General features: G+C 36.4%; 1 protein-coding gene and 1 non-coding gene across 2 annotated transcripts in view; both read left to right on the forward strand.

Annotated features, from left to right (window-relative positions):
- Positions 1-25668, forward strand: part of LOC106139266 (GAS2-like protein pickled eggs) — an 86736-nt gene that overhangs the window by 46976 nt on the left and 14092 nt on the right. Inside the window, exon 3 of the mRNA XM_060950681.1 lies at positions 23545-24108. Coding sequence (XP_060806664.1) covers positions 23545-24108 — 564 coding nt within the window. The remainder of the gene's footprint in view (positions 1-23544; positions 24109-25668) is intronic.
- Trnag-ucc (transfer RNA glycine (anticodon UCC)) lies at positions 11774-11845 on the forward strand. Its single transcript has one exon. It is a non-coding gene; the product is annotated as a tRNA-Gly (tRNA).

Here is a 25668-nt window from a genome sequence, read left to right on the forward strand (position 1 = left end):
TCAAATAATCGAATAATCTTCTTTTCGATCTGATATTGTAAGATTGTCCGAAAGGCTTGATCTGAACCAAGCCTTATATTGTTTTGATATTATTCTTTTACCGGTAGAATTTTAAACGTATATTTTTTCTAAGTCCAGGGTAAGCCTTTTTCGCCTACATATGTTTATTTGAATATTAGTATGTGAGTGTATAGTGATTATATGTATGTGTGTATGTATTATTCTGTACCGGAAACAACAAGTCCACAGTACTTGTTAACCTTTAACGGAACTTTTCTTAAGATGTCGTAAAAGGCGACTAAGGGGTACGCTTATAAACTTGGGATTCTTCTTTTAGGCGATGGGCTAGCAACCTGTCACTATTTGAATCTCAATTCTATCTTAAAGCCAAATAGCTGAACGTGGCCTATTAGTCTTTACAAGACTGTTGGCTCTGTCTACCCCGCAAGGGATATAGACGTGATTATATGTAGGTATGTATGTATGCGTCGTCGACTTTTCAGCAAATAATTGTATGTTTGTTTCTCTGCTTATAAGACATTTTTTCTTAACAAAAGATCAACATCACAAGATTGACACGACATCACATCCTTTCCGCTAATCGATACGACCTCTAAGTAATCGATTGTTTATCGATAACAATTGTATCTATATCGGTTTGTTTACTCCATCTTTTTTAATTGTATCAAGTCGTTTGTTGACTAGTTGTCACCCACGTTTTTACACAAATACAAGTAATGATGTTGTTTGTATCGAGTAAAATAGGAATCATCATGATAATAGACATTTAGCGGGAGTGATGTATCAGCTTGACCGCCACCAAAGGGAAGATCTTCCGCCAGGCTGGTGTTATGCCTGGGGAACCGCGCGACAGACGATGTTGTGTCGGAGGTTGTATTAATGCTCCAATCCGTGAAATCTTCGCTTGCGCGATTTAGACTTTTCGCTGTTTTTGACTGATAGCATAGCGTGATTTTGTTTTTGTGACTTATAGCATAGAGATGTCATCACATTCATTTTTATTTCATTCATTTATTCATTCATACGAATATAATCACTTTAACTATAACACTCGATTTTTTTAAGAAAGGGAATGAAGGTTGAAGTCTTTATTTAACCAATATTATAAGAACAAAGTCTGGTAAATAATTACTTATCACTATTTAAACAAAAATATAACACCATTTATCTTTCATTTCAGGTAAGTTCAACGACCTTACATCGAAAATCGCCGTCAATTTGCCGTAATTAATCCCAGTGAGTAAGTCAATTAAAAAGTTAACTTTTTAAATGGTTCTGCGAGACGAAACCGCGTATAAATTATACTTTTTATATGTACGTGAGTTGTTTACTACGAAATCTTATAAGTGAGGTCATGGGACATCATATTTATGCTTTTTTGTCTGCATTACATACATTAATTTAATCACGTCTGTATCCTTTGCGGGGTAGACAGAGCCAATGTATGGGAGACACGATCAAATGTATCAGAGTTAACTCTGTAGAAGGCGGATGACAAACCCGAAAACGTTAAATTACATAAGGCGGGCCGCAGTCGTTTCGTTTAAACTTGACCTGCGTATGCGCACGCCTTCGATAATTCAGGGTCGGGCACAATACACGATTAATTACACGCAAACAATGTGCGAACAATATTGTGGGCCACCCGCCGGGGCAGGGCTGTTGACTTATATATATATATATATATAATATATATACGGGACAAATTACACAGATTGAGTTAGCCTCGAAGTAAGTTCGAGACTTGTGTTACGAGATACTAACTCAACGATACTATATTTTATAATAAATACTTATATAGATACGCAAGACCCAGGCCAATCCGGCCGGGATTCGAACCTGGGACCTCCTGTGTCACAGACAAGCGTACTACCGCTGCGCCACAGAGGCCATCAAATATATAATTATAGAATATACTTATTTAGTCATTAAAATATAGATATAGCCAAGTCTATATCCCTTGCGGGGTAGACAGAGTCAACGGACTTAAAACACTGAAAGGCCACGTTCAGATGTATGGCTAAATGAAGGAATTGAGATTCAAATAGTGACAGGTTGCTAGCCCATCGCCTATAAGAGGAATCTCAAGTGTATAAGCTCATCCCTTAGTCGCCTTTTACGACATCAATGGGAACGAGATGGAGTGGTCCTATTCTTTTTATTGGTGCCGGGAGATACACGACACGGTGATTTTTTGTATGAACTAGCTGTGCCCGCGACATCGTCCGCGTGGAATAGTTATTTTGGGCATCATTGAAGCCCTCAAGGATGAATAATTTTCCCAGTTTTTTTCCACATTTTCCATTATTTCTTTGCTCCTTATAGTTGCAGCGTGATGTTATATAGCCTAAATCCTACCTCGATAAATGGTCTATTCAACGCATTCATAGAATTTTTCAATACGAACCAGTAGTTCCTAATATCAGCGCGTTCAAACAAACAAACAAACTCTTCAGCTTTACAATATTAGTATAGATTTGAATAAGAAAAATGAAAATTATAAACGTGGCCAGCCCTGTAGCCGGCGCCGAGCGAGGACAATGATGATGACTCACGTGGAGATGATTGCGTATTGTGTTGTGATGTGGCCCGGTGAAAAATGTTTTGTTTACAGCACGCGACGGAAGTCGCCGGCGACCAGTTCGCTCATTAAAGGCTGTTTCTCTTTATTGGGCGGCGGGCGATGGTTGGGTTTACTTCAATACGTATAAAGCCGTTGTGCCGTGTGGTTCCAGGCGCCGATACAAAAAAAATAATAGGACCACTCCAACATTTTCCCGTGGATGTCGATTAAGGGATAGGCTTATAACACTGCATATGAAGTGGTTTTTTTTTATTAACCTTTGTTTGTTTGTAATACCTTTATTGCATAGAAATTTACACAGTGACAAGAAAATAGTACCTACGTAGTTATAAATGGAACAAATCACTTGCAATGGCGGACTTATCCCATGAAGGGATCTCTTCCAGTCAACTGACAGACAATAAAAGAACTAGATAATTCAGTAAAAAGTAGTAATACCTATCCACTAAATATATATATATATATATATATATATATATATATATATATATATATATATATATATATATATATATATATATAAACCTTTTTTACATATATTTGTTCGTTTGTTAATACTTAATTGTACAGTAAAGACATTAAAGATAACAATGCACAAGGGCGGACTTATCCCCGTGAGGGATTCCTCCCAGTCAACCAGGTGAATTTATTAATAACCAGTAACTAATTCAATCATTTTATAAGTCTTCGGAATCGCGTACAACTTACCAAGGTCTGTGCCCACGCCGTCTTTATATGGTTGTGGGATATGACAGTTAGTCACACGCTTCCTTATCGTATGTAATTCACAATGATATTGATCTATGTAGGGCAACTTGAAATAACAAAAAAACGATTTTCTTGACTGAAATAGCACTTTAAGTGTACTGTTGCACCTGGTAGCCGAATCGATTACATACATATAATCACTATATCCCTTGCGGGGTCTAACAGTCTTGAAAAGACTGATAGGTCACTTTCAGCTATTTGGCTTTAAGAAAGAACTGAGATGCAAATAGTTACAGGTTGGTAGCCCATCGCCTAAAAGAAGAATCCCAAGTTTATAAGAGCTAACAGTTTCGAAATAACTTATACATAGGTACGTAAGCTTGTCTGTGACACCGGAGGTCCCGGGTTCGAATCCCTGCCAGGGCATGATCAGAAAAGAACTTTCTCTGATTGGCATTTGGCGTTGAGTAAGTATCTCGTAACACAAGTCTGGAACTTACTTCGACATACATACATACATACATACCGTCACGTCTATATCCCTTGCGGGGTAGACAGAGCCAACAGTCTTGAAAAGACTGAAAGGCCACGTTCAGCTATTTGGCTTAACGATAGAATTGAGATTCAACTAGTGACAGGTTGCTAGCCCATCGCCTAAAAAAGAATCCCAAGTTTGTAAGCATATTCCTTAGTCGCCTTTTACGACATCCATGGGAAAGAGATGGAGTGGTCCTATTCTTTTTTGTATTGGTGCCGGGAACCACACGGCACACTTACTTCGAGGCTACCTCAATCTGTGTAATTTGTAAAAAGAAAAACTGAAAAGCCACGTTCAGCTGCATGGCTTAATGATGGAATTGAGATTCAGATATTTCCTAATTTTTTAAAGAGTAACGATACATATCTTTGTTTTACTTCTTACTGTTATATTCGTTTTTTTATTAATAAGTTATTGGGCCAAGTTCCCCTATGCTCTTGTATTTATTTTGTAAGAGTCAAGTAAGGGAAAGGCTTTTAAAATTGGGTTTATTCTTTGAGGTGACGACGAAGTTTGTAACCTGTCGCTATTTGAATCTCAATTTAATCATCAAAACCATACTGTTGAACTTGATCATTTCGGGAGTACTGACTCTGTCTACCCCGTAAGTGATAAAGACGAGAAAATATGAATGTACCTAAATATAAACCTTAACGGTTGATATAAAAAGTAAGAATCATCGGTAAAAAACGTGCTTTATAAACATAACATGATGTTTTTATATAATTTTGTTATTAAGTAGATATAATTTAGACAGGCACCCAGTGAAACATTGTCTGTTTGTCTTAGCTTCCTGACAGCATAAATTGTTGCCTTCCTGTCAGCTTTGAAAGTCAGAACTATATGATATGATTGTATATGTTTATGTACATGTAAGTTCATTTATACAACCGTATTCCTAACACAAACATATTATATAAATATATACATAAATCACGCCTCTTTCCCGGACGGGTAGGCAGAGACCACATCCTTCCACTTGCCACGATCCCTTCATACTTCTTTCGCTTTATCCAAATTCAGCCTATCCCTTAGTCGCCTTTTACAACATCCATGAGAAAGAGATAGAGTGTTCCTATTATTTTTTATATTGGTGCCGGGAACCACACAGCACTATATGAATATTATTTTATAATATTATAATTTTATCGTATTTATAGCCGTGTGTGTGTGTGTGTATATTTTGTAGCCGTGTGGTTCCCGGCACCAATAACAAAAAAAAAGAATAGGACCACTCCATTTCGTTCCCATAGATGTCGTAAAAGGCGACTAAGGGATAGGCTTTTAAACTTGTGATTCTTCTTTTAGGCGATGGGTACTAGCAACGTGTCACTATTTGGGTCTCAATTCTATCATCAAGCCAAAAATCTGAACGTGGCCTATCAGTCTTTTTGGGACTGATGGCTCTGTCGCAAGGGATATAGACGTGACTATATGTATGTACTACAATATTATTTAAAAGTAATAAAATAATATTTATACCTAACCATAAACAGCGAGAAAAGTAACTGTATAAGCTTTATGTTATGGTTTATGACCATTTTGGCGGCAGTAACACACCTACCGTATACCACGTCTATTGTCTATGACCAAGCCTCTTGTTTTTGGCATAAGTATGCACGAACACACACACATTTTCTAGCAAAGAAACGTCGAGTATGTTATACAACTAAATGTTTTGACAAATTATATCTGTTTCTATTTAATTGATAAGATAAAATGTTTTTTTTTAAAGACTGTTGGCTCTGCCTGTCCCGCAAGGACTATAATGTATGTTAAATGGAGAATAAAAACGAATATACATATATTATTACATATTTGTACATATATATATATGTGTGTGTGTGTTTGCTTAATCAATGTTTCCTTGTGGTTCCCGGCTCTTTAGAATAGGAGCACTCCCTCTCTTTCCCATGGATGTCGTAAAAGGTGACTAAGGTAATGGCTAAGAAACTTGACATTATTCTTGCTTGTCTAGGCGATGGGTTAGTAACCTTGAATTTCAATTCCATCATAAAGCCACACAGCTGTAAGGTATTGATTATTATCTACACTAATATTATAAAGAGGAAAACTTTGTTTGTTTGGTTGTAATGAATAGGCTCAAAAACTACTGGACCGATTTTAAAAATTCTTTCACCATTCGAAAGCTACATTATCCACGAGTAACAAAGACTATATTTTATTTTGGAAAAAATTTCCGTAAGTTAAAAAAACGTAAAAGTTCCGTAATAATATATAAAAATAATTGGCAAAACAGCGTTTGCCGGGTCAGCTAGTAGTAGGTATATAAAGTATGTGACCAACAAATGTATTGTGGCAGTGAATGAAGCTTTAATCTGTCTATCTATAAAGGTTTAAATTAATATTATGCGTTTACTGTGACATCCACCCACATGCCCTTCGAGATACAATTATTTACTGTTAGCCATAGATTCTGGTTCAGCAGGTCGATAGTGACATCCTCTTTGAGTGGTTTGTGTTAAATTTATTACTTCATTACGATTTAAAGAAACTATTATGTCTTACAAATTGACTGTATTTTTTTGTTATTTCGTGTGTATAATAAAGATATTACACGAACGACGATATTAAACGAACAAACAAAAAAAAAGTAAAAAAGTAAAAAGTATTTATTCGTAAAACACCATAAGAAAAAAAATAGAATATGTACAAAAATAAACATGTAGTATGGTGTTCCCGAGAGGGTACCCACCCCCTCAGCATAATGCTGGCTGTAAACAATATGCCACACAGCCAACGTTCAACTTCCAAAAAAAAAAATTGATCAGTTTCTATATTTAAAATTTCTATATTCACCGAGTGTTATGAACCAAACTATGTCACCGGAAATCTCAGCTATTGTCACACAACATCCTCCGTTTGTCAGTCAGTCAGTCACACTCGGCGGCACAACCAGGTCAGACTGGTCAAGGAGCGGACGTGTCGTTATGAAATTATTCGGTCACTTTACGGACGCATACAATTTTTTTTTATAGTTTGTACATACATACATACATATGATCACGTCTGTATCTCTTACGGGGTAGACAGAGCTAACAGTCCTGAAAAGACTGATAGGCCACGTTCAGCTGTTTGGCTTAATGATAGAATTGAGATTCAAATAGTAATGGGTTGCTAGCCCATCGCCTAAAAGAAGAATCCCAAGTTTATAAGCCTATCCCTATTTATAGTTTGTGGTTCAAGGTTAGATGAGGAACACTTCATATCTGAACTTCACCCAAAGGTTGAATGGAAGAGATTGCATTAGCGATAATTCCGCCTTTGTACCATTTCTATCTGTTTTGTGCTGTTTTGTATGTTTTACTCTTAAGGTGCAATAAAGAGTTTTATTCTATCTTAAAGCCAAATAGCTGAACGTGGCCTATCAGTCTTATCAAGACTGTTGGCTCTGTCTACCCCGCAAGGGATATAGACGTGATTATATGTATGTATAATGTATCTATCTGTTCTATGGGTATGGTGAAAGGTGACTAAGGGAAAAGGCACATCAAGGAACTCTCCATCTCTTTTCTATTGGTGTGGAGGAAGGTGACTATATAGTATAGGCACGTCATAGTGCATTTGTTCTGATCTCTGTATTCTTTGGGTCTGAGTATTGGATTTGGATTGGGCCTTGAATTTGCCATAAGTTTCAAATAAGACAGTTTCAACAATGATCCTAGATTAAGTGAGTCAGGTTTCTACACGAAGCGACTCCGGTCTGATCTGCGTGACCATTGCAGGGGAACCTAACCCGTATTGGATCGATCATGGTTACACATTGAACTGCTTGAATGTGCAGGTTACCTCACGATGTTTTCCATCACCATAAGAGCTTCGGTTAGGACTCAAACTAATGTATATACCAGTAAGTTTATATCTTAATTATTATGTACACATGCCAATGCTTTTCTTTACACTTTTCTGTCGTGGGCTTGCCGGAAGAAATTTCTCTAGAAATAAGTAGTGCCCTTGTCTCTTTATTTTAAGTTTTATTCTTATTTTCCTTGATGTACATAAATATATTAATAAATAATTGGTACGCGGCCAAGATTGGATTTGAACTACGTGCATCCACATGCATTTCAAAGAATTTTATTCGAGTAGTGCCGTGTGGTTCCCGGCACCAATGAAAAAAGAATAGGACCACTCCATCTCTTTACCATGGATGTCGTAAAAGGCGACTAAGGGATAGGCTTACAAAATTGGGATTCTTTTTTTTTAGGCGATGGGCTAGCAACCTGTCACTATTTGAATCTCAATTCTATCATTAAGCCAAATAGCTGAACGTGGCCATTCAGTCTTTTCAAGACTGTTGGCTCTGTCTACCCCGCAAGGGATATTGACGTGAAAATATGTATGTATGTATGTTTATTCGGGTAATCCGACGCGGTGGTTGTAACCCCCATAAACTTTGAGCCCATATAGTTAAATCATACTTTGTTTTCTAAGTCACCTCAGTGATTTCGCAAGTGGTCTGAATGTGCGTGGGCGCAGGCAGGTTGGTACTGTCCTACCAGAACGCCCAACTTGCCAAACTACTTGCCTAATAATATAATTAGACCGGTGGTGGTGCGTTGAATATTTTGCAATTTCGTGTAAAACTAAACTGTGCCGTGTGGTTCCCGGCATCAATAAGAAAAAAGAATAGGACCACTCCATCTCGTTCCCATGGATGTCGTAAAAGACGACTAAGGGTAAGGCTTATAAACTTTGGATATATTCTTCTTTTGTGTGATAGGCTATCAACCTTTCACTATTTGAAGATGAATTTTATCATTAAGTCAAACAGCTGAACGTGGCCTATCAGTCATTTCATGACTATTGGCTCTGTCTACCCCGCAAGGGTTATATACGTGATTATATATATGTATGTATTAAATTGTTAGCCGATACGGAAAATGTTGAAAATTAACGTGTGGGGCCGGAACATTTCATTATGACTAGATTTCTCTGTAAACTGAGGAGTGCGTTTGTTTGCCTTGTATCTATATGTATGTATGTATACAAAACAACTAAATATTGAGTTATCGACACCCGTCGGCGTTAGACGTTAAAATATTCGACCAAAGCGCCATCTCTCACAACGACGAAATCATGATAAATCATGATTTCGTCGTTGTGTTACAATAATGTAGGCTTTATTTATTACTTCGCGTTTTGACACCAAAGCGGTATATATATATATAGTATCGGGGCAAGTCTGTTAATCTGTCTGTTCGTTTGGATATTTACTTTCGTTAGTTTTGATGTATTAAGCAGTATATTACATTCCCAAGGTGTTAGACGGGCGGCCAACTAGAAGGCTGTAAATTTTCTCAATCCTGTCACTTTTTATTAAATGTTTTTGAGCAATTGTTTAATCATTTTGTTACTGGCTTTTACTCTTGCGCCACCTACAAAAGAATACAGGGTCTTCGCAATTTTTCTTGAGGAAGCAACTATATTGATAACTCCCTTCACGAATGCTCGTCAGTTTCGGATACTCATGACCTGACGTGCTAGAAAACCGCGATTTGATCAAAGTACAATCCAAGCATTTTCATGAATTGTCGTTAAAAAGACAATATTATGTACAGCAACTACTTATTATAGTCACGTCTTTATTCCTTGCGGGAAAGATAACCGCCAGTCTTGAAAAGACTAATTGGCCACGTTCAGCTTACTGGCTTGATGATAGAATTGGGATTCAAATAGTGACAGGTTGTTAGCCCATCGCCTAAAAGAAGAATCCCAAGTTTATAAGCATATCCCTTAGTCGCCTTTGACGACATCCATGGTAACTAGATTCAGTGGTCCAGTTCTTTTTTTTTATTGGTGTCGGGAACCACACGGCAAACTTATACATACATACATACATAAAATCACGCCTCTTTCCCGGAGGGGTAGGCAGAGACTACCTCTTATACTTGCCGCGATCTCTGCATACTTCCTTCGCTTCATCCACGTTCATAACTCTCTTCATGCAAGCTCGGCAGTTTCAGTAAACTTATGTATCTATATATATTTTCCATCCTTATATAGTTTACATTGTTCAGGCTTATAACAAGCACATTATTGCCTAATTTGTCCACAAATGGCGCCGGGAGTGGTCCTCACGAGCCAATTACAGGGTCGCCGGTTTATCTCGACCCTGGGGCCCGCATGGGGTCTGGGAAATTAGGGACATTACTGGAGTGAACTAGAGTTGGATATAAAATGGTTTATGTAGAAGAATTATTCTCAGAAAGTACAACGTTTATGTAATTCCTTTTATTCCGTGCCGTGTGGTTCCCGGCAGCTATAGAAAAAAGAATAGCACCAATCCATATCTTTACCTATGGATTTTGTAAAAGGCGGCTAAGGGGTAGGCTCATAAACTTGGGATTCTTTTATAAGGCGATTGGCCAGTAACCTGTCACATATGAATCCCAATTCCATCATTAAGCTACGTTTAACGTATGGATACGTTGAACGTAGCCTTTTAGTGTTTTCAAGACTGTTGGCTCTGCCTACCCCGCGAGGGATATAGACGTGATTATATAGAATAGAATAGATTTATTTTCAAAATTGGATACAAGGTATCACTTATTGACGTCACATCACTTAAATCTAATTATAACTACTACCGCTTCCAAATACCGTACCGTAGAAGAAGCGGCGGAACAAACTACACTGCAAATATATGTTAGAAATAATACAGTAAAGATCGATATCGTGGTCACCCTACACGTTGATCACGGTGCGCCAGCGGCGATCCACAAAGCTATCTGCGGGACACACTCGACTTAGTGCTTATATGGTGTTTCTTAAGTTACTGGGCCGTGGGAGATTTGAGTACTTACCTATAGTACAACTATGGAGGTATTGTAGTAAATACAGTATGGCATGAATTCAGGTTGGCGTAAAAGGCGATTAAGGGAAAGGCTGATAAACTTGGGATTCTTCTTGTAGGCGATGGGCTAGCGACTAGTCTCTCAGAATCTCAATTCCATGATTGAGTCATACAGCTGAACATGGCCTTCAGTTTTCTCAAGACTGTTGTCTCTGTCTACCCCGCAAGGGATAAAGACGGGACTGTATATGCCGTATGACTCCCGGCATCTGAGAATAGAACGTACCACTCCATTTCTTTCATTCGTCGTAGGTAATAATAATAAGACATGAAAGAAAGAAACAAATAAAGAAGAATAAAAAATTTTTACGCCGTCTTTGTTGTGCGATAAACTACTTATCGCTATTTCGCTTTTTATTATGTCATGAAACGGGACAGCGATAGTTTATCGCGAGAAAAAACGTCGACGCCCGTGACAGCGGTTACAAATTGAATAGTCATTAAAATAAAATTAAAAAAATAGGTATAGATACTTATAATTTTGATATCTTCGTAATTTTCCGTAGAAGGACAAGTGGCACTATAAATAATAATATTAAACACTTTGCATTCAATGTGTTGATGTTTCACACTTGACATTTTATGATGTAATCTGCCGTTTTATCACGATTATACTCACCTTTATTTATATTTCTGTATTCTAATGAGACGTAGTAACAACTCTATATACATACATACATATATAGTCACGTCTATATATCCTCTTTATAAGTAATTATTTGTTCATAAGTTAATTGAGCGTTTGTATTTTGAATAGGTATGTATGAACAAGACAGACATACATTTTAAATTAAGTACATCAAAATTAGTCCAACACCACAGTTCATAAGGGTTACAAACATAGGTACCAACATACAAAAAAATATATTCATCTCAATTGATAGGCACACCAAAAAAATTATTGAATGTCATCATTTATTACTGGCTGAATTAAAAAAATATAATTTAAAACAAAGAATAATAATTATGCTAATAGATATACAGTCGATTGGGTCATTACCCTGCATTATCGAAGTGATACGTATTTTCATCGCATCTTTCAGTTGCGATGGTGGTGTAATGGTCAGCATAGTTGCCTTCCAAGCAGTTGATCCGGGTTCGATTCCCGGCCATCGCACACTTTTTTTTTCTTTTTTATGTCTTTTTTTTGTTCCTATTTGATACAGATTATATTTTTTTGTTAAAATAATTATTTATAAAGACTGTTTAAAAAAAATGGTATACCGTCGAAACCGCGGTAAATCTATTAAAGAATTTTTACATATCCTAATTAATCCCAACTAATATTGTTAATACCGAAGTAAGTTAATTTATTTGTTGTCCCTTCACGCGTTGGCGCTAAATATATATCACGCGTATAGATGGCGCTATATTCGCGCGGGAAAATCTGCGGCCAAAAGCCAGTTCATAGATAAACTAATAATAAAAATAATGTCAAAATAATCACTTATCTACATACATTTAAAAACTGTCAGTTCCGTTTGATACAATGACCTACGGTATCAGGTTACAATTATAGGAAGCAAATGTGTGTCTAGTTTGCTTGGTCGACTACGCTGTTATTCTCTCTATTTGTTTAACCTGTCGACCAAGGTAAGTTGACATCTGTGTAAATAACTTGTTCAATTATAATGGATTAGTAAGCTTGACTGACTTGATATTTGCGGTTATAACAATTAAACTGATTTGATTAGTATCAAATAGCTTACCTTTTTCCGTGTAAAATAGTTTGTTATTTAACAAATACTTAGTTCAATTTTATTTTACTAAGATGTTTGCGGTCATTTTGACTTTCATTTCCGGTTTGATGACAGGAAAAATAATATTGTATTAATTAAATTATTGTTAATTTAACAGGTAATTAATAGTACTTAGCAACTAAAATTCACTAATCGCTTTTTTAAAATACTTATAGATTATAAAAATTGGCACTGAAATAAATAAATAAATATCATATAATTTGACACTAAATGACTAAACCTTCAATAGTATCCAGAATAAAACTCACGTGAACTTTTAAATGTAAAAACAGGTTAAAGTTGTTTTGTATGGACCCCAAACATGCACATGTCGAGTCTATATTTAACCCGTAAACCTTTTAACGGCATTAATCACTCTGCTAATTTTAAAAATAAAGCTATAAATAACTTCGGCGTGTTATTAAAAAAAAGTGACCATAAAAAAAGATTCATGGAAAAAAAAACTTTTCTCGAGACTATTTAGACTCGCAAAGTCACTATACAAGGGTCGCCTTTTAAGGCCCGGGCGTCAAGGTCCGTACAAGGCCCAGTAAGGTGATTGACATATAAAAATTCACACTATCAAGCGACATAACTTTTGATTCACCTTATAAGGTTGAAGGAAGTGAACTGGAATTAAATCTATTCGGAGACAGGCTTTATTTAAATACGTCATTACTATTGGCTCTGTGAAAGGAATGGTCTTTGTGGAATAATTCCTTTTTAATTATTGTACTTACCTTACCTATGAAGTAAATAAGAATTTTTTTATATCACTATTTTTATTACATTACATTACATTTTTTTTCATCTTTTTAACGTGATTCGGTTGTTACGTGTGCTTCAATACCTTTTTAACGCGTATTATTTATAAATAGTAAAATGCAACGCGAAGGTTTTAAAAAAGCTACATTATGTTTCTTTTGTTAAAATTAAAACAACACACGTAGCCATGCAAAATCAAGGTTTTTAGCGAAATTTGGACTATGGTGAAGGGAATAGTTAGTGTTTTGGAAAAGTTATTTCCATACACATTAAAAGTTATAAAGACATTCTCATATTCCTTATCATGCAAATATGGTATCCAAATAGGACATATAAAAAGAAGTGGCAGACAGGAACCGTCCATCACCACGATTGCGTATCATCACAATGATCATACATAAACCCACGCCATACCATTAACACCATTAACGTATAGGCATAGACAACATCGTTCACTTGCCACGATCATATTAAATCTAGCTTGTTTGTTTATGGTACTCTTGACATTGTAGATTTGATCAACGTACGTTCGTCAAATCTAGGTTTTCCCCTTCCAAAGTCTTATCATGTAAATAGCAAAGTCTTTTTTGTTAAATAAAACTAGTTTCTGCACGCGATTTTGCTCGTATGTAGTGGTCCTTATGGTCGTTATCACACACGCTAGCAAAACGTTTTTCCATAATATAAAACTATTCTCTTAAATTACCTAATAAAAGGATCTGATTATTTTAATTTTTTCTAAATACGACCTAATGTTTGACTTATTAACGTCGAAAATTACTTAAAAACTAAAGCTGACGCTTCCAAAGCGCGACAAACAACCGGCGCAACAAACTACGTCGCGGCATTTTCTTCATCTACGCCAATTAAATATGATTTCCCAAATAGGGCATATCAAAAGATGTGTTCCCTTATAAGGGCGGACCTTGGCGGAACCGGGAACCTTCTATCGGCACCTTGATCGTGTTTGATCATAACTCGCCAAATAAGGCCATAAGAACTCTGTCTATTTCGAAGTCACGTCGACTTCCTCGTTTCTGTATCTTTTTAATGGCGGTGATTCATGTGCAGTGGCTTGTGAGTTCTTTTTTTTGCGTTTTATACTTTAGAAGTAAATAAAAGTTTTATCATTACCTAAACGATAGGTTTATATTGATAGATAGATAGATATACTTAAACTTCATTAAAATCAATCATTTCAATTTAATCGGTAGGTCATGTAGCTGGGTGTGGCCTCTCTTTTTAATGATGTTGGCTCTGTTTACCCCGTATGGGTATGGAAGTATTTATATGTAATTATTATTTGAATCAATTAAATAGTTAAATTTTTCCATAACTGCCAAATTTTTGTGTTTTTAGCCAATTTGAGTTAGCCTTGAAAACCCAACCGCAAGCCCGAATGTACCTGCCTGCCTTTCTGTAGTTGAACTCTAAGACCACTCCATCTTCTTGCCATGAATGTCGTATAAGGCGACTAAAGGATAGGCTTATAAACTTAGGCATCCTTTTTTAGGTGATGGGCTAGCAATCTTTCACTATTTGAATCTCAATTCTATTATTTAGCCTAACAGCTGAACGTGGCCTATCAGTCTTTCAAGACTGCTGGCTCTGTCTACCCTGCAACGGATAAAAACCTGATTATATGAATAAATTTTCGTATATAAACGTGACTATATGTATGTATAATTTCAACGTTATACATTAGTTTGTTACAAACAAAAATACAAATAGGTATTTCTTATTATATTCGTATGGTATTTATCATTAAAACGTATAAATTAATTTTCATGCAGTCAGTGTTTTAAAAAGACTTGATTGTAAAAATTACTGGCTAATAAATTTTGATGCACTTAACAGTTTAAATTTTTAAGTGAATGAAACAGGAAAGACGGGTTCAAGGCCCTTTCGTTAGTATAAATAACATTCGCTTTCGTTTCGACATTCAATTTCGTTTGAAGGCAAGTAACTCTGTGACTTAGATAATTTGGAGGGCGTGAGGAAGAAATGCAAGGTTTGCCGTGATGATAAGTTATAATTAAAATTATGCGTATAATTCATTGAAAAATATCATGAGAGAAAATTCGTGAGGTAATCTGCACCACTCAGGCAATAGCACATCGAATCTATCTCTATCTCTATAATTAAATCAAATTAAAACTTAAGCTAAAACTACTTTTAAAAAAGAAAGAAAAAGATGGTTACAAAATAAAAATTAAATTATTAAGAATTTAAGATAAAAAATAATAATATGGTAACACAGTTTCGGGTTAACATTGATTTTCGTAATTTTTCCCAATGTAATTTCTCAAACATATCCATATATTAAAGGTTTCTCCGAACCACAGATAATATCTTAATTTCTTGTCATTACTCGTGTTCCGAAACCATAGACAATGCTTCCCACGTCACGATGTGCGTTTCCTTATATACATATATGTTGCGTTATAGTATAATAATATAACAATGTCTGTGATGCAATTTGTCGCACAGAGCACATTATGTAAATACGGTTATTAGGTTTCAGGACTTTTAGGTCAAATATTGTGCCATCTTGTGAATTTGCGAACAGAAAAAACTGATTGACGCGCTACCGAAACGACTGCATGAATTTTGTTGAATATGGCGTGCAGATAGTTAAAAACTCCTAAAGTTTTATTCAAATTCAAACTTTTATTCATTATTATCATGACTTAATAATTGTCATATCTTTTGGTTTCACAACATTGGTTGTCGTTAAATAAGTTACTTAAAACTAAGTTAACTAAGATTCTGACCTCTGTATAAAAAATCTTCTCTCCTCTCATGGGTCTACTGGAAGAGATTTCTTTTGAAATAAGTAGCACCTTTGTACTAGAGTTACTGTAATAAATGCTCCTGTATATAATTTTGTGTACATAAATAAATAAATAAATATAAAAATTATTTTAACACTACTAACGTTACTTTCTCATAAACCTTGACATTATCTAATTGTTTTTACATTCCATCTTAAAATAGAAAAAGATAATCTAATATATATATGTTTAATATTAATTTATCTATATTTATGTTTAATACATGCAGTTATTAAAATTGTACGATAAATATTTTGCTAACTTTTAAACATGATTTGTGTATAGCTGTTATTGCTTTGTAAAGAAATCTCCATATGTGAATGAGCCAGCCATATATTAGCAACTAGCTGTGCCCGCGACTTCGTCCGCGTGGAATAGTTATTTTGGGCATCATTGAAGCCCTCAACGATGAATAACTTTCCCCGTTTTTTTCACATATTCTATTATTTCTTTGCTCCTTATAGTTGAAGCGTGAAGCTATATAGCCTAAAGCCTTCCTCGATAAATGGTCTATTCAACGCAAAAATAATTTTTCAATTCGAACCAGTAGTTCTTGAGATTACGGCGCGTTCAAATAAACAAACTCTTCAGCTTTATAATATTAGTATAGATGTAGCCCTATCTAAGTTTCAGTCCTATAAATTAGTATTGGGACTAGCTAGTTGATGCTATGCAGGGACAGTACAAGATAATCTTAAAAGAAAATAAAAAATTATATAAATAAAACACTCCCTGAGGCGTTATTTTTGCCGCTGTCAAAGCATACCGCTATCCTACTAATCGTAGTTTTATTTTTCGATCTAGATATGGCAATACCGCGAGTGTAGGCGGGAATTTCGCGCACTTTTTTTTAATCTCATTTCACAGCAAGGATTTAGCATTTTGTTTTTTAATTGGCACTCCGGCAATGGTGTTCTTAATGGTAAGTTGCATTTGTGGTTGTTTCGGTTCCCGGCTCCAATAGAAAAAAAAAATAGGACCACTCTTTCTTTTTTTTAACTCTTTCCCATGGATGTCGTAAAAGGGGAGTAAGGGATAGGCATATAAACTTGAGATTCTTCTTTTAGGCGACGGGCTAGCAACCTGTCACTATTTGAAACTCAATTCTATCATTAAGCCAAATAGTTGAACGTGGCCATTCAGTCTTTTCAAGACTGGTGGCTCTGTCTACCCCGCAAGGGATATAGACGTGACCATATGTATGTATGTATGCATCTAATCCGGCTAAAGCTGAACGTGCCTTTTCGAGACTTTTGGCTCTGCCTACCACGTTATCAATAAAGACGTATAAATTTTTAGTAACCTAACCTCCCTTTTTTCATCACATGCTTAAAACAAATAGCGTTAAGTAATAATAATGATTCATAAATATCTACCTCAGGTTACAAATGGATTCGTCGGCTGGTGGGCGGCGTGGGGAGCGAGATCTTCTTAATGCACTAATGATATCTGACGGCATTTTCATCTGTCATACATTCTTATTTTTTAGTGTCTTAGTACCATAGAATTACATACATATAATCACGTTTTTAACCCTTACGTGGTAGACAGATCTAATAAGTAGTATTGAGAAGACTGATCGGCCATGGTCAGTGATATTTAAATAGGGGCATATTGCCTAAAAGGAAAATCCCAAGTTTATAAGACGTTTCCTTAGTCGCCTTTTCCTAGATCCGTGGGAAGTATTTGTGGTCCTATTCCAACCAAACGGCAATCTGCTATATATATGACATAAGCATTAATTGCATAGGCTGTGTAATTAATGAAATAATAAATATACCGGACTATTTACATAGATCGGGTTAGCCTCGAAGTAACTTCGAGACTTGTGTTACGAGATGCAAACTCAATGATACTTTATTTTATAATAAATACTTATATAGATAAACATCCAGACCCAGGCCGATCAGAATAAGTTCTTTTCTCATCATGCCCTTGCCGGGATTCGAACCTGGGACCTCTGGTATCACAGACAAGCGTACTACCGCTTCGCCACAGAGGCTATATAATTATCTAGCACCATAACCTTTTTTAACTCACCTTTTTTGGGTAGCCTTAAAAACACTTGCATCATTTTGAAGGCGTTAACATGTGTAAATCACATATTTAAATAAATCTATCGATCATGTTATGAAATTAATTACGCCCTTTACTATTATAGTGTTGCGACACAACGGCGCCGTCGATACTTTAGAATCGATTCGTTGTCGTAATCGATTCAGTTCCGAATTGCTAATTGGATCAAGGATCCGTCGCCTACGACGATTTGGAATACTTACTTGAATGTACTTGGTTACATTTATCGTAAGTTTGAGTAAGGGAAAAATTTCTTTATTTATTCGTATTTATAAGAAGAAAGTATATTTTTGTTTGTAATTAATAAACTCTCTTAATGCTCGTCCGAGTAGGTATAATGAAAAATGGCACAAAAATAGGCTAGATTTTGATAGAGACTAGATGACTTAAATTCCTAGGCTTTTATTTAATACTTGTATCATTATAATTCAGGCACAAGTCCCGGTTGCCTGCTCATTAGACCAGGTTCCTTAATTAGGTAGCTCAGGTTTTGACACGAATTTACTCCCGTCTGACCTCCGCAACATTTGCAAGGGAATCTCATCCACACTGGAGATATTAATATGTCTTTGACTTTACGATATATTAAATTCGTGTTAACTTAAAACAACTTGAAGGTCGTTGAAGGCCGCTAGAGGTCGCTGCCGCGAATAAATACTCGATTAAAACATTCGATATGTCACGGGAACTGGTTACATGTAATTAATTTAGAGTAAGTGGTAAGCACTTATTTCCAAAAATACTTTGAACTTTTAAACTGTTTATTTTGGGCCATACTATTTTGTACGTGTATTTTTTTTTTTTAAATTTGTTAAATAAAAAAAACAGGAACAAAAGGCGGACTTAATGCCGTTTGGCATTCTCTACCAGTCAACCAGCTGACAGAACAGAAAAACTTTAAGTTGGTGGTGCGATAAAGTGCACATGCATACTGAGATATACATACATATATTACAAACACAAAATTTTGAAATGCTCTTACGGTGAGGGAAAAAATCGTGAGGAAACCTTCAGGCAAGTGGATGTGTAACCATGGATCCAATACGGGTTAGGTTTGCAAAGGTTGCGGAAGTCAGATGGGAGTCGCTTCGTGTAAAAACCTGACTCGCCCAATCCAGGATCCATGGTCAAAGGCATACCCCAGGCTCCTCTCTAGAGTGGTGTGGATGCATTCGGGTCTAAAGCCAGTAAGAAGAAGAAGAGGGGGAAATTTTACATAAATATATAAGGGACAAATTATAAAGATTGAGCCTCGAAGTAAGTTCGAGACTTGTGTTACGAGATACTAACTCAACGATACTATTTTATAATAAATACTTTATCGATAAATATCCAAGACAAAGGCCAATCAGTAGAAGTTATTTTCTAATCATGCCCTGACCGGGATTCGAACTCCAATATGTTCTTTTTTCTAATAGTAAATAGAGTAATCGGTTTATTTTAATCATGATTTCATTGATAGGTACTAGCTCGGTGCGAGGTATCTTACTACACTTCTGAAGTTTTGGTCTGCCTATGTGTATGTCAAAACCATCAACTTTTAAATGATTTCGTTGCATAAGAAAATGCAATACACTATAATACAAAATATCTTTATTGCTTATTAAATATATATATATACATACATACATACATAAACTCACGCCTCTTTCCCGGAGGGGTAGGCAGAGACTACCTCTTTCCACTTGCCACGATCCCTGCATACTTCCTTTGCTTCATCCACATTCATAACTCTCTTCATGCAAGCTCGGCGGTTTCGGGCACTTTTGACCTGACCCTTCACCAGGACGTCCTTAATTTGATCAAGATATGTTCGTCTAGGTCTTCCCACCCCGACCTTTCCCTCCACACTCTCCTTGTATATCTGCTTAGTCAACCTGTTTTCATTCATCCTCTCCACATGACCGAACCATCTCAACATACCCTTTTCTATTCCTGTAACTACATCTTCTTTCACATCACAACATTCCCTTATCACGCTGTTCCTTATCCGGTCACTCAATTTCACACCCAACATACTCCTTAACGCTCTCATTTCCACTGCATTTATTCTGCTTTCGTGCTTCTTTTGCCATACCCAACTTTCACTCCCATACATTAATGTCGGGACCAACACGCCCCTGTGCACAGCCAGTCGAGCCTTTTTGGATAGTTTCTGACTGCTCATAAAGGCATGCAAAGCTCCATTCACCATGTTCCCCGCGTTCACTCTCCTTTCAATATCACTATCACACTTGCCATCTGATGTAAACTTTGATCCTAGATATACAAACTCTTTCACTTGCTCAACTTTTTCTCCTCCAATCAAAATATTACATGCTGTCATTTCTTTCTCCATTTCAAAAACCAGTGTTTTAGTTTTACTTACGTTCACTTTCATTCCTTTCTCTTTTAAAGCTTCATGCATACAGTTTACCATCTCCTGTAACTCCTCCGCTGATGACGCCAGTATAACCTGATCGTCGGCATAGAGCAGACATTTGACGAGTAATTCATTCATCCTTAATCCACTTTCAAATCTGTCAAACAACTATCCATAAATAGGTTGAACAGCCACGGTGACGCAACACATCCCTGCCTAACACCTTTCTCAATCTTAAACCACTCAGTGTGCGCTCCGTTTATCCTGACACAAGCACTCGAATCCTCATATAAGGATTTCAGTGCTCGTATCAAGAGACTGCTCACCCCATGCATAGAAAGTGCTGACCACAATTCATTCCTCTCAACTCTGTCATATATATATATATATATATATATATATATATATATATATATATATATATATATATATAGTATATATATATATATACTATATATATATATATATATATAGTAGAAATATAAATTATGAATATGTTGACCAAAGGCGAACTTATCGCTAAGCAATCTCTTCCAGCCAACATTCGGGTAGTAATTTTTTTTCTTTATAAAATTAGTGTGATTGAAAAATGAAGCCTATAAAATTTAAATTCTCCTTTGGATTTGAACTGACTTGTATGTTTGTTTGAAAACCATTACGTCTTAACATTCATTAGCGGGTAATGTATGCAAACGCATGCAACAATTACTGGACAGTATTAGTGGAAATAAGGCTGGGTGGAGAATAAAACCGCTAATTTTAAAATATATAATATAATATCATATTATATTTTAGGCATTGGGCTAGCAAACTGTCACTATTTGAATATCAATTCTATCATGAAGGCAATGAGGTGAATGTGGCCTATCAGTCTTTTTAAGACTGTTGGTAATATATCGTATTATCTAGATACGATATACATATATAAAAAAAGTAAAATTAAATACTAGGATATTTTTATGTTGCTTTTTATCTATGCAATAAATAATACTTTTTAAAGATGGAGATTATTAATTTCCCTGAAAAAAAAACATGTATCTTCTTTTCTATGTTTGTTTTTATGCGTCGAAACTGTTATGAAACGATTATGGCTTTTTTTTATTAAAGGGTATTTCCCACGGTAATATTTGATAACGGATACTATTAGAAATGAGAATACGAAAATTTATAAGCAGAAATTTAATGAAATGAAATCTATGAAGATATTTGCATTTCATTATAAATAATAGTCTTTTATATAATGACAAAAACAACAAAGATATATCGGTTTGATTTTTATAAATTTATAGTTTTACTAGCTGTGCCCGCGACTTCGTCCGCGTGTAATAGTTATTTTGGGCATCATTTAAACCCTCACATGAATAATTTTCGCCGTTTTTTTTCACATTTTCCATTATTTCGTCGCTCCTAATAGTTGCAGTGTGATGTTATATAGCCTAAAGCCTTCCTCGATAAATAGACTATTCAACACAATAATTTTTCAATTTGAACCATTAGTTCCTGAGATTAGCGCGTTCAAACAACCAACTTTTCAGCTTTATAATATAAGTATAGATTTTAGTGGTCGCATCATTGTATACAAGCCTTTATTTTTAGTAGTGATTTGCTAAACGCCACCTCATATTGAATACCAATGAGGTTTACTATTTGCGACATTTTCTGGGCTCACTGTTGTAACGTGAAGGGGTCTCATAGTAATTACTATGAGACTTAACTATAAGAATGTGGAAACGTTACATTTATTTAACTTTATTCCATTACCTGACTCGAATTTATGTGAGCTGATGAGAGTTTAATGAAACTAAGCATGTCACCGTCTTAGAATTTTAATTTCGTGATTATGTCATCAGACGAACGTATCTTAATCATATTAAGGACGTCCTGGTAAAGGGTCAGGTCAAGAGTACCCGAAACCGCTGCGCTTGCATTAAGAGAGTTATGAATGTGGATGAAGCGAAGGAAGTGTGCAGGGATCGTGGCAAGTGGAAAGAGGTAGTCTCTGCCTTCCCCTCCGGGAAAGAGGCGTGATTTTATGTATGTATGTCATTGTTTAACGTGGCATTTTAATCTTGTGAATATTGACTCTTCCCCCTAAGGACGTGATATGTGTGTGTTTGTGTTACCCTTACTCAAAAACCACCTCTTGTTCTCATGATGACCGCATGAATTATCAATTGGTACTATTAAGTTTATGCCGTAAAGACGTTTACAATGAAAGATATAATTTACGTGCTCTTATAACTATATTTATCTATTAATATATTATCTTATAACTAGCTTATGTTTTCTAGAATCTGTTCCCGTGGGTTTTCCAAAACTCTTTTCATCTCAGTGAACACAAAATGGCTGCATAAGGTCGTGACGAATTTTTTTTTTTATTTATATAAAACTTTATTGCACAAAAAATATGTACAAAGGGCGGACTTAATGCCGTTTGGCATTCTCTACCAGTCAACCAGCTGACCGAACAGAAAAACTTTAAGTTGGTGGTGCGATAAAGTGCACATGCATACTTTAATGGGATCAATATAATTTTAATGGGATCAATTTTTGCCATAAGGCTACATAACCCTAAAAAAGCTCAACATCTACTTAATTTATTATTATAAGGGAATATCTATGCTGTATGCGTTAGACTGCTGGTTCTGCCTACCCCGCAGGGGATATAGACGTGACCATATGAATAAATGAATGAATTTATGCTGTTAATGTATCACCATCGTATATGTCAGTAATCCGACTTATATTATAAATGCGAAAGTTTGTATGTCAGGATGTCAGTATGGATGTTTGTTACTCTTTAACGCGAAAGCTACTGAACCGATTACGATGATATTTGGTATGTAGGTAGCTGAAGACCCAGAATAACATATAGGCTACTATATACTTTTTATCCCGGAGTTCCCGCGGGATTAATAGGGTTTCCATGCGGACGAAGTCGCGGGCGGCCTCTATTCTGTAATAAGTGTACTTACCTACCTTTTTAAAGAAAGCCTAACTACCAACCCATAAGCTAACAACCTTCTTTCTCATGTTCCAGCACGCGAACGCAGTCCGGGAATCGGCCAGGGTGATCCTGGAGTCTCTGAACCAGGAATCCGACGATGCCATCGCCTTGGCACGAGCCCTTCGCTCCAGGGCTCCCGTGAACATGCTCCCAGCCGCGAAGGCAGGCACATTCTTCGCCAGGGACAACGTCTCCAATTTCATAGACTGGTGCAGACGAGCATTGGGGATACTCGAATGCTTGCTGTTTGAAACTGACGATTTGTGCCTTCGCAAAAATGAGAAGCACGTTGTCTTATGCTTGTTGGAAGTGGCTAGGAAGGGTGCGGTTTTGGGCATGCCAGCGCCGCTGCTGGTCCAAATGGAGAAGCAGATAGAGAGAGAACTGGCCGGGGAGGAGTTGAGGCCTGATGATTCCGCGCTGGGGCTGGTCCCGTGCGGGCCGCAGCCGCAATTGGTGACCAATGACTTGAGGAGTTTGGACGAAAGGGTCAGGGATTTAGTGGAGAGGTGCTCGTGCCCCACCCAGTTCCCCATGGTCAGGGTGTCGGAGGGGAAGTACAGGATTGGTGACACGAAGATGCTGATCTTCGTTAGGGTAAGCCAAATTCAAATTTATATTTAATTTATTAAACATATCGCTTAATAATTGTCGAAACGTTTGGTTTCACAACATTGGTTGACGTCAAATAAATTACTTAAAACTAAGTTTACTGCCTATGTATAACTATTGTTTGCATGCGGCTTCGTCCGCGTGAAATAAAAAATCCCGCTTATTGTAATATCCCCGTGTTATATATTTGCCGTGTAAATCCCATCACCATTATAAAAAAGGATAGGTATGTATATATATACCACTCCATCACATTTCCCATGGATGTAGTAAGAGGCGACTAAGGAATAGGCTTATAAACTTGGGATTCTAATTTTAGGCGATGGGCTAGCAACCTGTCACTATTTGAATCTCAATTCTATCATTAGGCCAAACAACTGAACGTGGCCTTTCAGTCTTTTGGAGGTTGTTGGCTCTGTCTACCCCGCAAGGGATATAAACGTGATTTTATGTATGTATGTATAACCAATAATTAAGCCATACAACACTTGCTCTGTTTACTTCTAATTAACATACAAATTAAACTAATTAATTACGAAATTACTTGGCAATGTGCGACTATTTACAGCCCGTGCTCAAACTGGCCTTGTTTTGTATATCCTAGGAGACAGACAGATAGACATTTGTGTCTATGGCCGTTTCCTGTTCACCTCAGAACTTTGTGGTCGTGGGTGCGACGAGTTTAGTAAAATCTTACATACATACATACACACATACATAAAAACACCGCCTCTCTCCCGGAGGGATAGGCAGAGACTACATCTTTCCATTTGCTTCATCCACATTCATAACTCTCTTCATGCAAGCTCGGCGGTTTCGGGTACTCTTTACCTGACCCTTTACCAGGACGTCCTTAATTTGATCAAGATACGTTCGTCTAGGCCTTCCCATTCGGACTAAATTATCTTATTAGTATAAACATGGTTTATTTCTACATCTTATCAAAACGTCATTCTTATGAGTCCAATCACTTTCACACAATTCTAATGCAAAAAACATATCTATAATACTGAAAAACACTCGCTCGCGTACCTTCTCACTCATCATGGTATCTTGAAAAGTACTAGGCCGGTAAAGATGAAATTTGGCAGGGAGGTAGATTGTAGTAAGGAGACAGTTTATCAGCCGTCCTCAAACATTTTCACTTTTTAATGTCAACATGTAAAGAAAAAAGCTCTAACCATCTGACGGTTATGTTTTTTCTACAAAAGAAATACATACATACATATATAGTCACGTCTATATCTCTTGCGGGGTAGACAGAGCCAACAGTCTTGAAAATACTGATAGGCCACATCCACCTTTTTGGCTTGATGATAGAATTGAGATTCAAATAGTGACAAGTTGCTAGCCCATGGCCTAAAAGAAGAATCAAAAGTTTATAAGCCTATCCCTTAGTCGCCTTTTACGACATCCATGGAAACGAAATGGAGTGGTCCTATTTTTTATTGGTGTCGAGAACCACACGGCACAATGTCACCTTGTTAAAAAAAGGCTCTTATGAAGATTTTGTTTTTTCTAAAAAGACATCATAAATTACAATAT

This window comes from Amyelois transitella, chromosome 22 (genome assembly GCF_032362555.1).
Source record: "Amyelois transitella isolate CPQ chromosome 22, ilAmyTran1.1, whole genome shotgun sequence".
Taxonomy (NCBI): domain Eukaryota; kingdom Metazoa; phylum Arthropoda; class Insecta; order Lepidoptera; family Pyralidae; genus Amyelois; species Amyelois transitella.